Source organism: Trachypithecus francoisi, unplaced genomic scaffold (assembly GCF_009764315.1).
Source record: "Trachypithecus francoisi isolate TF-2019V2 unplaced genomic scaffold, Tfra_2.0 Lachesis_group0, whole genome shotgun sequence".
NCBI lineage: Eukaryota > Metazoa > Chordata > Mammalia > Primates > Cercopithecidae > Trachypithecus > Trachypithecus francoisi.
In genome coordinates, this window is record NW_022681453.1 from 67,473,905 (window position 1) to 67,489,840 (window position 15,936).

General features: G+C 40.7%; 1 protein-coding gene across 2 annotated transcripts in view; it reads left to right on the plus strand.

The window, feature by feature from the left end:
* Window positions 1-866: 866 nt before the first annotated feature.
* The window catches only part of POLQ (DNA polymerase theta), a 109,636-nt gene continuing 94,566 nt past the window's right edge, over window positions 867-15,936 (plus strand). The window contains exons 1-6 of one of the 2 annotated variants that reach the window (XM_033211084.1): window positions 867-1,176; window positions 1,984-2,163; window positions 5,638-5,768; window positions 8,189-8,345; window positions 10,399-10,507; window positions 14,717-14,936. In XM_033211084.1, coding sequence (XP_033066975.1) covers window positions 996-1,176; window positions 1,984-2,163; window positions 5,638-5,768; window positions 8,189-8,345; window positions 10,399-10,507; window positions 14,717-14,936 — 978 coding nt within the window. In that variant the 5' untranslated portion in view covers window positions 867-995. Of the gene's footprint in view, window positions 1,177-1,983; window positions 2,164-5,637; window positions 5,769-7,254; window positions 7,346-8,188; window positions 8,346-10,398; window positions 10,508-14,716; window positions 14,937-15,936 lie in introns of those variants that run through there. The other variant, XM_033211085.1, reaches the window with a different exon arrangement.

A 15,936-nucleotide genomic window follows, 5' to 3' on the forward strand; every position in this document is an offset into this window, starting at 1 on the left:
GGTTTCACCGTGTTAGCTAGGATGGTCTCGATCTCCTGACCTCGTGATCCGCCCGTCTCGGCCTCCCAAAGTGCTGGGATTACAGGCGTGAGCCACAGCGCCCGGCGCCAGATTGTATTCGAGTTTTTTTTTTTTTAATTGGACTGGACCTTTTGAGATTTTTAGTGCTCTAGAATTGCACAGCCTCTTCAGGTCAGGCTTGGGACCTACTAGGTTTGCTTGGTGAAATGAATTGTGCAACTATTTTACGTCCAGAACTCGTTCGCTTCTACCTTTACAAAAGGGACAATACAGATGCATTACTAAGCTCTTGACTCATAACGATCACTCGGGTATATTCAGAGCCCCTTCTTCGCGGCGTTCATACAGTGTGTCAGGGGTCTGTCAGCCAGCAATCCCCAGTTCCTCATTACATATTCCTCACAATGCATGCTGGCTAAAATGGAAATTGTGTTCAGAAATAGACCTACCCTACCATCATACACTAGGTGAAAGGGGGAAATTATGCTCCATTAGAAACCCTAGGCTATCTTGCATTAATGCTTCTCAATCTGAAATAATTTTTTACAAAATACCAATACGTTAAGAAGAGCTACTTCCCTGATCTACCTATTATGGGCAGCCCATTTTATGAAGTTAGCATGGCCTTCCTATTCAAACCAGAAATGGACAAAAAGAGAAGGAAGGTTTTTAGGTCAGTATGGTTATAACTGTAGATTCTGTATTCTTCCTATTTAATCTACCTCTCATATTAACCAACCACGGAGGCTGGAGGCCGGAAGTCTTAGACATCCGCGAGAGCCGCTCCTTCCCCACGATTCTATGGCTTTCGGGTTAGTTATGCCACGGAGAACTCTATGGTTCCGGGGCGGGCTGGGAGGCTTGAGTTTGAAGACCGGCGGGAAGATGACCGCACCTCTTGACAGGCCAGGGTTCTCCCGAGAGGGAGGACGCTGGAACTGTGGCTTGCCCTGATCTGCCGAGAAGGATTTGCCATGAATCTTCTGCGTCGGGATGGGAAACGGCGGCGTTCAGAATCAGGCTCAGATTCGTTCTCGGGAAGCGGCGGTGACAGCAGTGCCAGCCCCCAGCTCCTCTCCGGGTCCGTGCTGAGTCCGCCGCCGGGCCTGGGTCGCTGCCTGAAGGACCGCAGCGGTCAGTCGGCCGCAGCTGCAGGTGCTCCAGGAACCCGGGAGGCCGCGGGCAACGGGGGCAGCTCCGCCGGGCCATGGGTCGGGAGGTGTCCTCACCCCACGGGACTTGCTTCACTGCATACCCCATTGGGCTTCTACTCCTCTGTGACTTGGGCCTGGTGTGGCAGGTCACTTTCTGTTCAGACATACGCATCTTTTCAGTGATCGCCTGGTATTAATATTCACGTGGCTTCTGGGTCTTTCGACCTTTACAGAAACAACTTCCTAGTTAGCCAAATCCCATCACCTGTTCGGCGGCTCGTTCCTCACAGTACCCAGTACTCCTTACAGACCCTTAAGACAGGATTGTTGGGCCTGGAGTATGGCACAGGCTGTTCGGCGTCCAGAGGAAGGCTGGAAGGGATTCGTAATGAGATTGGTTGGGTGTCCCGTGGATGTCGACCCAGTTTTTTAAAATCGTTAGTTGTGCAGTCGTCATGGAACTAAAACTTACTATAAATAGAAACTCACCTAACTTAGCTTTGTGGTGCTTCCATATTGCCCTCTTACCCCAACTCCACCCGTAATTCCAACACCCTTAATCTACTGTGTATTACACGCTTTTTTGTTTGTTTGAGGCTTTTAAGGAATTGTTTTTATTATATGCAGTAAATAACAATTTATTACTTTTCTATACATGGTCAATTTCTCATAAGATTCTTGAAGTCAGGATATGCTTTAAAGAGCTTCATTTCAACATGTAGGAATTCCAACACACGGTGAAGGGCTAATTGTCAAACTCATATATTAGAAATAAATTAAATTTTTAATTTTTTCTTTTTCCTAAAAGGAGAATGCAAGCCTACAGTTCCCGACTACCAAATAGACAAGCTACTATTGGCAAACTGGGGACTTCCTAAAGCAGTTCTGGAAAAATACCACAGTTTTGGTGTAAAAAAGATGTTCGAATGGCAGGCAGAGTGCCTTTTGCTTGGACAAGTCCTGGAAGGAAAGAATTTAGTTTATTCAGGTATCGAAATTTATGTAAATTAATTACTATTTTTAAGATATGAATGTAAACAATATTGAGGTAGTTGTGGTTCTTTTAAAAGGTGAATGAGGCAGTGCTTTATAACTAGAGAAAAATCTTAAAATCTGCGAAAAGTGGAGTTTTATTTATTTATATTTAAGTTACAAAAGTTTTATTGTTTGGGGACGGGGGAAGCAAGAAAAAATGACAATTTAAAGAGTGGACAATTCTGTCTGCCATCATTCTCAACAAACATAATATCCCAGTGAGTGTACAATGGGAGATGTAAATCTGCCCTTCCCCTGTTTGATCCTGGTTGCTTTTCAGGGTATGAGTATTATCATTATATGTTTGTTAATTGAGTTTTTGTTGTTGTTGTTGTTGTTGTTTTTGTTTTTTGATGGAGTCCTGCTCCAGGCTGGAGTGCAGTGGCGCTATCTGGGCTCACTGCAACTTCCACCTCCCAGGTTCAAGCCTCAGCCTCCCAAGTAGCTGGGATTACAGGCATGTGCCACCAGGCCTGGCTACTTTTTTGTATTTTTAGTAGAGATGGGATTTCTTTTTTTTTTTTTTTTTTTTGAGACGGAGTCTCGCTCAGTGGCCCAGGTTGGAGTGCAGTGGCGCGATCCCGGCTCACTACAAGCTCCGCCTCCCGGGTTCACGCCATTCCCCTGCCTCAGCCGCCCAAGTAGCTGGGACTACAAGCGCTCGCCGCCACGCCCGGCTAATTTTTTTGCATTTTTAGTAGAGACGGGGTTTCACCGTGTTAGCCAGGATGGTCTCGATCTCCTGACCTTGTGATCCGCCCGTCTCGGCCTCCCAAAGTACTGGGATTATAGGCTTGAGCCACCGCGCCCGGCCTAGAGATGGGATTTCACCATGTTAGCCAGGCTGGTCTTGAATGTCTGACCTCAAGTGATCCGCCCACCTTAGCCTCCCAAATGCTGGGATTATAGGTGTGAGTCACTGTGTTCAGCTATAAATTGACCTGTTTGTACAGAGTTGTATATACAAATAATATGTAATATACTTTATATACAATTTTTATGGGTTTTCTTTTTGTTTTTTTTTTTGAGATGGTGTCTTGCTCTGTTGCCCAGACCGGAGTGCAATGGCGTGATATCGGCTCACTGCAACCTCTGCCTCCCGAGTTCAAGTGATTCTCCTGCCTCAGGAGTAGCTGGGATTACAGATGCCTGCCACCATGCCCAGCTAATTTTTGTATTTTTAGTAGAGACGGGGTTTCACCATCTTGGTCAGGCTGGTCTGGAACTCCTGACCTCAGGTGATCCACCTACCTCAGCCTCCCAAAGCCCTGGGATTACAGGCATGAGCCACCACGCCTGGCCCTATATGGGTTTTCAAGGGCAACCATGACATACACAATTTTTGACTCATGCTTTCTACACTGACTTTAGATTTAATCATTTGGTAAGATGCAATTCCTTTGTGTCAGTTTTCTCCGAAATTACGAGTCACACAGATTTTTTCATTATGGCTGTAGGGAAGAATTAAATAATTATCAGCAGATATAAATTCAGGCAGTGGAATTAGACTGGTTGGATTTGAAAGCTATCACTTACTGGCTATGCAGCCTCACAGATTACTTAGGAGGAGTGAGAGAGTATATATGTGTTTGTGAGTATGTGTGCATTGGTAGTACTTAGGGTTGATTAAATTATTTAATATATAAGAACTCAGAACAGTTTTTGGCACATAGAAAGTACTTGTATTGTGAAAGGGCATTACAAAAAATAAAATACAAAATAAAATACTTGTAAATGCTAAGAGGTCGCAGTCAGTGGCAGTGGCATAATGGCTTGACCATTTCAATTGCTTGAAACCGAAACTTGGGTATCATTCAGAACTCTGGTCACCAGCTTATACAATTAATCACCAAGTCCTGGTGTCTGTTACTGCGTATATCTCTTGCTTCTGACTCCTCCTTTCTGTTTTTAGGTCCATTACCTAGTACAGCTCATTATCATCTTTCTTCTAGATTATGGAGTAGCTTTGAAACTAGTTCATTCTTTTCCTCTGATCTTGCCCTGCTCCTGCAGCCAAAATAGTCTTTTTTTTTTTTTCTTTTTGATGGAGTTTCGCTCTTGTTGCCCAGGCTGGAGTGCAATGGCACAATATCAGCTCACTGCAACCTCTGCCTCCTGGGTTCAAGCGATTCTCCTGCCTCAGCCTTCCGAGCAGCTGGAATTATAGGCGCCCGCCACCACACCCAGCCCCAAAGTGGTCTTTTAAAAAAAATTTTTTGTTTAAATTTTTTGTAGAGATGGGGGTGGCACTGTGTTGCCCAGGCTTGTCTTGAACTCCTGAGCTCAAGTGATCCTCCCAAAGTTTTGAGATTACAGGCATGATTCACTATGCCCAGTCCAAAGAGATCTTTATAAAGTACAAATATGATCTTGTCACTCCTTTTCATAAAACTCATCAGTCACACACACTGCATTGCTTTCAGGACAAGGTTTAAACTCCTTAAATAGTGGGATTATAAACTCTTCTTGTGGCACTTTCATGTCTCTTCTTTTATACCCCTGGGGTACTTTATACTCCATGCTTAGTAAATTACCTACTATGTCATCTGAACATGCCAGGATTTCTTGTAGGCCCTTTGTACCATATGCTCTTTCTTAGGCATGGCCTTCCTTTCCTCTTCCTTTCTTTTTTTGGAACAGAGTCTTGCTGTGTCACCCATGCTGTAGTGCAATGGTGTGACTGCAGCCTCAGCTTCCTGGGTTTAAGTGATTCTCAGGCCTCAGCCTCCTGAGATGCTGGGATTACAGATGCACACCACCTTGCCCATCTCGGCCTCCCAAAGTGCTGGGATTGCAGGTGTCAGCCACCACTCCGGCTTCCCCTTGCTTTCTTCCTTACCTTCTCATAAATTCTATTTTCTTTCCATAAGATTCCTTGCAACTCCTTTCCTTCCACTTCTTTTCTTTTCTTTTTTTTTTTTCTTTTTGAGACGAAATCTCTCACTGTCGCCCAGGCTGGAGTGCAGTGGGGTGATCTCGGCTCACTGCAACCTCTGCCTCCTAGGATGAAGCGATTCTTGTGCCTCAGCCTCTGGAGTAACTGGGATTACAGGTGCCTGCCACCACGCCCGGCTATTATTATTTTTTATTTTTATAGTAATAGAGACTCGTTCATCTACTTCCTCAAAGCAGGCCTTTTACCCATTTGGTACTTACAGGAAAGGATCTTTAGGTATAAACTAGGTACTCAGTGGTATTCATCATATACAGCTGATATAAAGATTTGTTTACACTGTTTTTAGTTGAGGCTATTAAGACAGCTGGTTTAAAGTAACGGGCATTTCAGTGTGTAAAGATTTTAAGTGCTATTGGGCTCTTAGTGATCCATTAGCCTTAGGCTCTGTAGTACTACACATGCTTAAAACATTTATTAATGAATTGTACCAAATATTTTTTCTTATAATATTGTGGAATAATCATATTTTAGCTCCTACAAGTGCTGGGAAGACTCTTGTGGCAGAATTACTTATTTTGAAGCGGGTTTTGGAAATGCAGAAGAAAGCTTTGTTTATTCTTCCCTTTGTTTCTGTGGCTAAAGAGAAGAAATACTACCTCCAGGTAATGTTTTTTACTAAGTTAGAAATAGTGAAAGGCTCATTATTGGCAGCCTTGGTTTCATTCATTTGAAATAGAATTATAAAAGCAAGTGGAAAACAAAGTTTCTTTATTGCGTCCCATGTAGCTTTAAGAGGTGACTGCTGAAAGCATTAAAAATTTGTAGGCTGGGCGCGGTGGCTCAAGCCTGTAATCCCAGCACTTTGGGAGGCCGAGACGGGTGGATCACGAGGTCAGGAGATGGAGACCATCCTGGCTAACACGGTGAAACCCCGTCTCTACTAAAAAATACAAAAAACTAGCCGGGCGAGGTGGCGGGCGCCTGTAGTCCCAGCTACTCGGGAGGCTGAGGCAGGAGAATGGCGTAAACCCGGGAGGCGGAGCTTGCAGTGAGCTGAGATCCGGCCACTGCACTCCCGCCTGGGCGACAGAGCGAGACTCCGTCTCAAAAAAAAAAAAAAAAAAAATTTACAGCAGGGGGCCGGGTGTGGTGGTTCATGCCTGTAATCCCAGCACTTTGGGAGACTGAGGTGAGCAGGTCACCTGAGGTCAGGAGATCAAGACCAGCCTGGCCAAGATGGTGAAACCCCATCTCTACTAAAAATACGAAAGTTAGCTGGGTGTGGTGGTGCACACCTGTAATCCCAGCCACTCGGGAGGCTGAGGTGAGAAAATCGCTTGAACCTGGGAGGCAGAGGTAACAGTAAGCCGAGATTGCGCTATTGCACTCCAGCCTAGGCAACAGAGTGAGACTCTGTCTCAAAAAAAAAAAAAAAAAAAAGAAAAAATTAAAAAGATTACAGAAGGAAACTTAAAAAAAATTATTATTAAGGAGAAGGGGCCATCAAATCAAAAGAATAATTGGTGAAAATTGTGTAAAAATTTGTAAACCTTTTCTTAGGAAATAAAATACTTAAACTAGCATATAAACATGTACGTTAAGAATCAGCATTTAATTGAACAGTCGGACTAGACTGAAGCATAGAAAGGAAAGAGTGTTTAAGGAAGCATATCCTGCTCTAATTGAGGTCTATTTAGGAGTATTTAGGGGATGAAGGTCAAGATCCATTGGTGCTTATGTAAAGCTCCAGGTATGTGATCTGTTCCTCTGTTCTGCAGAAATGACTAATAGTAGTTTACATCAATATGATGCTCACAGTTTTTAGGGCATTTTCACAAATACAGTGTTTTATTAAATGGAATAAATTTACTGTTGTGATTTCTGCAGTGAAAAATATGTGCTTTTGGAATGGAAAGATTGTTATACTGATTGTTAAAGAAATATGGGTTCTAGTCCCAGTTTTGCAACTAACTATGTCTTTAGGCCAGGCATATAACCTGTTGGGCCTTAGTTTTTTTATTTGTAAAATTAGAATGTTAATCCTTAGCACCGTAGGTTAACTCAGTAAACACTCAGGAAAATTTTATTGAATGAATAGCTCTAAATTTCTATGGTTCTATAAATCTTTTTAACAGTTATTTCAGAGGCACAATAGCCAACAAAGCTGGTCCTACATGGTAACATCACTCAACTTAGACCCAAAGTAACAAAATGATGAAAGGATCCTTTTTATTGAAAGGTATGTTAGTTAAAAGTTAAACTAAAAACAAAAAAATCATTATAAAAATCCCACTGAATTTGACTTTTAAAAGCTTTTCTTCCAATTACATTAAAAAATTGGTCATTAGGATAATGAGACTATTTTCCTCATAAAGTATAAATTTGTTTCTTAAAGTGTTATAACTAGTTTCTTGCTATTTGTTAGATTAAAAATGTTAGTGCTTAAGGTAGTTTTTCTCCAATTTTAATTCCTATAAGTAGCTCTTAGAACTTTTTAGATTATTATGCTGTCATTAAAATTGCGTAATTTAGAGGCCGGGCACGGTGGCTCAAGCCTGTAATCCCAGCACTTTGGGAGGCCGAGACGGGCGGATCACGAGGTCAGGAGATCGAGACCATCCTGGCTAACACGGTGAAACCCCGTCTCTACTAAAAAAATACAAAAACTAGCCGGGCGAGGTGGCAGGCGCCTGTAGTCCCAGCTACTAGGGAGGCTGAGGCAGGAGAATGGCGTAAACCCGGGAGGCGGAGCTTGCAGTGAGCTGAGATCCGGCCACTGCACTCCAGTCCGGGCGACAGAGCGAGACTCCGTCTCAAAAAAAAAAAAAAACAAAAACAAAAAAAAAAAAATTGCGTAATTTTATTTGACTCTTAACAGAAATCTAAGTTTTGTCAGTTCTAAACTTTATACTTTTAGTATATGATCTAAAAAGAACCAGTGTGTCCTGGCCAGAAACAACTGATGACAGTAATCTGGTAGATGTCTTTAGATAGTTATGTCTATGTTCTGGGATAGAACCAGTTTATAACTCTTGAATTTCCAAGTTTTTTCACCTGTATTGTTCCTTTTTACTCAATTCAGAGTCTGTTTCAGGAAGTAGGAATAAAAGTAGACGGTTATATGGGCAGCACCTCTCCATCAAGGCATTTCTCTTCATTGGATATTGCAGTCTGCACAATTGAGAGAGCCAACGGTCTGATCAATCGCCTCATAGAGGAAAATAAGATGGATCTGTTAGGTAAGAAAGTTAGAAAATAAGTAAATACTTTCTATTGCTATTTTTGATGGAATGAAGTGGAGCTGTTGTAATTTCTGTAGGTCCCATTTGTTTTTCTGTTGTCTATTGTCTAATTCTGGAGGCGAGAATTGGCATCTGTAATGTTAGGAATGCTGTGTTTATAAGTTTTGTGTCCTGCTGCTGTTATTGACTCCATTATGTTGCATTTTTGTACTTTACAGAATGTAGAGGATATCCTTAAGCCCTCAATAACTTCTCCTTGCTTCTTTCTTATCTAAACTTTACCAGGAATAGAAGGAAGCCTGCTGGGCCAGATATGCCATTTTGCAGTTAGCGTATATGTGTTTTTGTTACTATATTCTGCTGCTATGATGTCTATTTTGGGCTTGGACCTAGAGTCTACCATTTAGCATGGAAATGGTAGGAAGCTAAAGAAACTGACACTCTATTTGAGCTTGGGATTCTGGGAAGATTTTCTATCTTAATGCGTTTTTTTTTTGCCATTATGGAAAGGCCATTATGTAGAGGTAGCAACAGGCATAGAAGGATTTCAGCAGCAGAAGTAGCAAGAATATCAGCTACTTGTTGAGAACGTGGTACACTTAAAAATACCATGGTAAAGTTATGGTAGGGTAGGGGTGGAGGGTGGGAATCAGACATGGGCTATGCTCCATAAAGCTTGGAGAGAGAAATTGCAATTGATTTGTATCAGAATTGTCTTATTACTTGTGACCCCATTGGACTTTAAATATTTGAGAGTTGCAATAGACCCTAGTAAGTGCTATTTCTGATGTACCTAGCACAGTGCCTGGCACACGGTAGGCAGAATACTTTTTTTTTTTTGGTGAATGAATGAATAAGTGCTAAAATAACTCATTAGACAGTACAATTTTGGAGATAGATTATTGATAGGAAAAAGAACATCATGTGTCATTAGGAAGTTCCCTATTGTCTCCTCAAATTCCTTTTCACCGGAAAGTTGTTTTTTGGTGGGGAGAATTTGGGATGGGGAGAATACCAGTGCATGTGGAAACTATGTTATGAAAATGTTTCAAGAAAGTATTGGTTGACACTGAATTTTCAGTAATTTTTAAGAATTTTTCCAAGTATATACATTGGTTAAATTCTCCAAGTAGTGAAGGACATTGTGATCATATTTTTGTTTTGCAGTATAGTGACTCACTAGCCTACCATATTAAAAATCTCTTAAAATTGTCTTTTTCTTCTGGACCCTCTTATGTTTTTTTCTAAGCTACTTTCCAACATGAGTATATATGTTTTCCCATTGAAAAGTCAATACACTGAAAACTGACATAGATGTCTTTGATATTTGATTGTATGTTTATTTCAGTGAAGTTGCCAATTTAGAAGAGTGATGAGAGGCAGTTTTCCCTGGGTTTGTTTAGCCCTGAGTAAGCTAATAATTGATTTTTAGATCCAGTATACCTTGTAGTACAGCTGCCTGTAATACCTGAAACATCTTGGAAAAGAATTGCCCATTATAAGGAATATGATTTTTGATTTATGTTTTGAAATTTGCATCACTTGCAATGTATTATATCTTATATCAATGTGTGATATAAGATATTGAGTCTTTTAAATTTCTTCTTGTCACAGTCATAAAAAGAATGAAATCATGTCCTTTGCAGCAAAGCCACATGGATGCAGCTGGAGCCATTATCCTAAGCCAATTAATGCAGGAACAGAAAACCAAGTACCACATGTTCTCACTTGTAAGTGGGAATTAAACTTTGAGTACTCATGGACATAAAGATGGCAACAACAGAAACTGGGGACTACTAGAAGGGAACAAGGGTTGAAAAACTATTTAATAATAGGGTACTATTGCTAAGTACCTGGGTGATGGGATCATTTGTACTCCAAACCTCAGCATTACACAATATACCCAGGTAACAAACCTGCACATGTACCCCCTGAATCTAAAATAAAAGTTGATATAAAGGAAATAAAATAGAGTGAAATAAAAGTTGGAAAAAAATTCTTCGTGGATGTGAGATTCTGTAAAAACCTAGTATCTGGAAAATCTTTTTAGGAATGGTGGTTGTCGATGAATTACATATGCTGGGAGACTCTCACCGAGGGTATCTGCTGGAACTTTTGCTGACCAAGATTTGCTATATTACTCGGAAATCAGCATCTTGGTGAGTACGTGAAATAACTGAGTTCCTGAGATTTCAAACAGTGTTGAGAAATTGTCTGAAAAAGTGCATAAGTATGAGTTAAATAAATTAAGGGAGTGTAATATTTTTCGTATTGAGAAAACTCATGTATAGTAGTTTGTTTTTGTTCCAGAAGAAGTCAGTCCAGGCATAGTGGCTGACACCTGTAATCCCAGCACTTTGGAAGGCTGAGGTGGGAGGATCACTTGAGTCTGAGTTCCAGACCAGCCTGGGCAACACAGTGAGACCCCATTTCTATAAATGATAAAAAATTAACTGAGCGTGGTGGCACTCACCTGTAATCCCAGCTTCTCAGGAGGCTGAGGCAGGAGGATTACTTGAGCCCAAGAGTTCCAGGCTGCAATGAGGTATGATTGTGCCACTTTACTCCAGCCTGGGCTACAGAGCAACACCATGTCTCTAACAACAACCTGAAAAGTATTTCAGGTTGAAACTGATTTTAGATTACTTTGTAAACATTCTTAATTTTCTGGCTGCTCACCCTTCCAATGTATACATTTTTATTATAGATTTTAAAAAATCTAGTTTCTGTATTTTATTATAGATTTAAAAAAATCTATTTCTGTATTCTGTACTATATATATGAGTAGTCAGGCTAATTTTGAAAAATAGCATTTTTTTAGCCACTTCTCAGAGGCTACTTCAACCTTTCAACTCTTGTAGCTTTTTAAAAATATTTACAGCAGCATCTCTAATTGTGGCTACTTAATTTTTTAAATTTCAGACCTTATATATTGACTTTTACTATGAAAGATGAAGATCTAGCTTTCTTTTCAATTCTTTACTAATCACTACCCAATCATCTCCCTTCTCTGTAGTCTCTCCTTATCCTCTCATTATCTTCCTATTCTTCAAATATAGTTATGTTACGATTTTGCTTAGATCATTATTCAGTGTTATGCTATTATGACTATATAAATAACATTGGTAACTGGGCTATAGTGTAATATGATTACTTTTGCTTTTCTAAACAACTTTTTGTTTTCTCTGAAATTAATAACTGTCTTTTTTGTTTGATGGCTTGGTTTTCCAGATACTTACTGCTAATTTATCCCTAGCCTCCTCCCTAGTTGTGCATTCTACCACATTTGCTATTCTGCCAGTCATCTTCTTGAAGATTTTCCTAAAACCCTTCAAGTTGTTCCAGTCTAGATAGGTGGTTAATCTATATATATGCTACATAGTAACCATCTTGGGATTCCCTTCCCCCAACCAGTGTTTTGCCCATATATCTGTCTTGACTTACCTTCTTGTTTTGGTGGGAATATCTTCCAGGAACTTCTACTTTATTTCAGTGAACACACATAGGTATAAATTTTTTAAGAACTTGCATGTCTGAAAATGCCTCATAATTCTTTTTTTTTTTTTTCTTTGAGATGGAGTTTTGCTCTTTTGCCCAGGCTGGAGTGAAGTGGTGCCATCGGCTTACTGCAACCTCCACCTCTTGGGTTCAAGTGATTCTCCTGCCTCAGCCTCCCAAGTAGCTGGGATTATAGGCGCCTGCCACCACACCCAGCTAATTTTTGTATTTTTAGTAGAGACAGGGTTTCATCATGTTGGCCAGGCTGGTCTCGAATGCCTGACCTCAGGTGACCTACCCATCTCGGCCTCCCAAAGTGCTAGGATGATAGGCATGAGTCACCGTACTCGGTCTCCATAATTATAGACTGTCCAGGTATAAAAGTCAAGATTGGAAATACTTTTCCTTCAGAGTTGTCAAGGCATTACTTCATTTTCTCATTGCTATTGAGAAATTCAGTGCTATGCTGGTTTTTCATCCTTTGTATACAATTTTTTAAATTCTGTCTGGGAATTTTTAGGCATTCCTCTTTTTCCACAGTGCTGTGAAATTTCATACTGATGTGTGTTGGTGTTGGTCTATTTTTAGTCATTGTGCTGGGTATTCAATAGGTTCTCTTCAGTTAAGGGAGAATTGAATACATCTCTCTTGTGATAGAACAAGCAGATAACCATCTCTATCCCAAATCACTAGGGATATAGAAAATATGATTAATATAATCAGCAAATTTGACGTAATGGATATATATTGAACAATTACCTCAAAACAGCAGAATACATGTTCATTTGAGTTACACATGGAACATTTATTAAAAAGTTTCCATATGCTGGACCATAAAGCAAGTCTTAACATATTTTAATGAATTCATATCATTTCTTTTCTTTTCTTGTTTTTTTTTTGAGATGGAGTCTCTGTCACCCAGGCTGGAGTGCTGTGGCCGGATCTCAGCTCACTGCAAGCTCCGCCTCCCGGGTTCACGCCATTCTCCTGCCTCAGCCTCCCAGGTAGCTGGGACTACAGGCGCTGCCACCTCACCTGGCTAGTTTTTTGTAGTTTTTTTTTGGTAGAGACGGGGTTTCACCATGTTAGCCAGGATGGTCTCGATCTCCTGACCTCGTGATCTGCCCGTCTCGACCTCCCAAAGTGCTGGGATTACAGGCTTGAGCCACCGCGCCCGGCCCATATCATTTATTTTCTAACAGCAGTGAAATTAGCTATAAGAAAAGCATAACTAGAAAATGTCTACATTACTGGAAATAAACACAATTTTGACATTTTTTAGATCAAAAAAGTAATCACAACAGAAATGAGAAAATAGTTTGAACTGAAAGTATAATAAAAATATTTACTAACAAAACTTGTGAAGGGCAGCAAAAGTTGTTTTTAAAAGAAAACTGATAGCGTAAAACATATATATTATAAGGAAGAGAGACTGACAATCAATTATTTAATGATCCATCCCAATAACTTAGAAGAAAGGCCAGGCCTGGTGGCTTATGCGTGTAATCCCAGCACTTTGGGAGGCCGAGGCAGGCAGATCACTTGAGGCCAGTTCTAGACAAGCCTGCCCAACATGGCAAAACCCTGCCTCTACTAAAAATACAAAATCTGGCTGGGCGTCTTGATGCATACCTGCAATCCCAGCAACTCAGGTGGCATAAGAATCACTTGAACCCTGGAGGTAGAGGTTGCCATGAGCCGAGATTGCGCCTTTGCACTCCAGCTGACAGAGCTAGACCCTGTCTAGAAAAAAAAAAAGTAAAATAATGCAACAGAAAGCTTGACAAAATAATAAAAACAGAGCAAAAAATGGAAGAGGAAAGTCACTATCCAGACATTTAAAAATTCTACAAATGAGTAAGAAAACACAACCCACTATATCGATGGACAAAAAAACAGGCTTTTGAAACAGGGTATTGGCTGGGCACGGTGGCTCACGCCTGTAATCCCAGCAGTTTGGGAGGCCGAGGCGGGCGGATTACGAGGTCAGGAGATTGAGACCATCCTGGCTAACACGGTGAAAACCCGTCTCTACTAAAAATACAAAAAAATTAGCCAGGTGTGGTGGTGGGTGCCTGTAGTCCCAGCTACTCGGGAGGCTGAGGCAGGAGAGTGGCGTGAACCCAGGAGGTGGAGCCTGTAGTGAGTGGGCGACAGAGCGAGACTCTGTTTCAAACAATAACAACAACAACAACCAGGGTATCCACGTGGTTCATACACATGAAGTGATGATGAGTCTCACTGGTTATCAGGGAACTGTAAATTACATCTTCAAAGAAATACTGGCTGGGCGCGGTGGCTCATGCCTGTAATCCCAGCACTTTGGGAGGCTGAGGTGGGCGGATCATGAGGTCAGTTCAAGACCAGCCTGGCCAACACAGTGAAACACTGTCTCTACTAAACATACAAAAATTAGCCGGGTGTGGTAGTACGCACCTGTAGTCCCAGCTACTCAGGCGGCTGAGGCAGGAGAATCGCTTGAACCTGGGAGGCAGAGGTTGCAGTGAGCTGAGACACGTCCATTGTACTCTAGCCTGGGTGACAGAGCAAGACCCTGTCTAAAAAAAAAGAAATACTACCACGTACCCTCTATAACTGCTAACATATTATAAAGATTGACAATACCAAGTGGTGACAAGATTATGGAACAATAGAAAACACAGATTGTGGAGGTGTTACCTTGGAAAACAATGTGGGATTATCTAAATTGAAGATAATCTGTGACTCAATCTGTGGCTCAGTAATTTTATTCTTAGGTATATATCCTAAAGAAATGTATGCAAAGGACATAACCATAAATATTGTTAGCAACACTAATTATTAATGCATTCTATATCTTTTAATATTCTTTTCATTTGTTTTTTTTATAGTCAGGCAGATTTAGCCAGTTCTCTGTCTAATGCTGTGCAGATTGTTGGCATGAGTGCTACCCTTCCTAATTTGGAGCTTGTGGCTTCCTGGTTGAATGCTGAATACTACCATACCGACTTTCGCCCTGTACCGCTTTTGGAGTCAGTAAAAGTTGGAAATTCCATATATGACTCTTCAATGAAACTTGTGAGGGAATTTGAACCCATGCTACAAGTGAAGGTAAATCAATATATTTACATCACTACTATTAGTATCTGTGTGTTTGATTTCATTTTCTAGCAAATTAACAATTCTGAATGATGTAATTGGGAGTTACATATACATTAGGATTAATATTAAGCTAACTGGTTTCCTCTTAAAGAATTGGTGGTGAGCTGGGCGTGGTGGCTGACGTCTATAAATCCCAACACGTTGGGAGGCCGAGGCAGGTGGATCACTTGAGGTCAGGAGTTTGAGACCATCCTGGCCAACATGGTGAAACCCTGTCGCTACTAAAAATACAAAAATTAGCTAGGCGTGGTGGTGGGTGCCTGTAATCCCAGCTGCTTGGGAGGCTGAGGCAGGAGAATTGCTTGAACATGGTAGGTAGAGGCTGCAGTGAGCCGAGATCATGCCACTACACTCCAGCCTGGGCAACAGAGTGAGACTCCGTCCCCGCCAAAAAAAATATTGGTGGTGATGGTAAGAGAAGAAATGTAGTTGTACCTTTAATTTAAATAAATAATTGTTTCCTGATATATAATATAAACATTAAAAAAAATAACTGATCTTGTAGCTTTTTCTTTTTACTGGGAAAATAATTTCTTATGGTTTAGTTTACACTAACTGTTAGTATGGAAGATTAACTTTTTTATTAAATGGTAGGTATAATATATAGTAAAGTGAAAAGAATATTATTTTTGTAGTCTGATAGATCTACCTCTGATACTTAATAGAGATACTTGATATGGCTGAGATAGTAGTTGAATCACAAAACCTATCTGAATCTCATATCTTGACCTATTAAATAGGATATTATAATCCTTATCTTGAATATTGTAAGAATTAAATATGATTTAAAAAAATTATCTGGCATCTAGAAAGTGCTTGATAAATAAGTACCCTCCCATGCTCCCAAATACACTTTAATCCTGAGGTTAAAGAACTGACTTATGTACATTGGTGGAGTGAGGCATCTGCTGTTTTTATGCAGAGTTGTCCCTCTCTCTGAGTACTAACA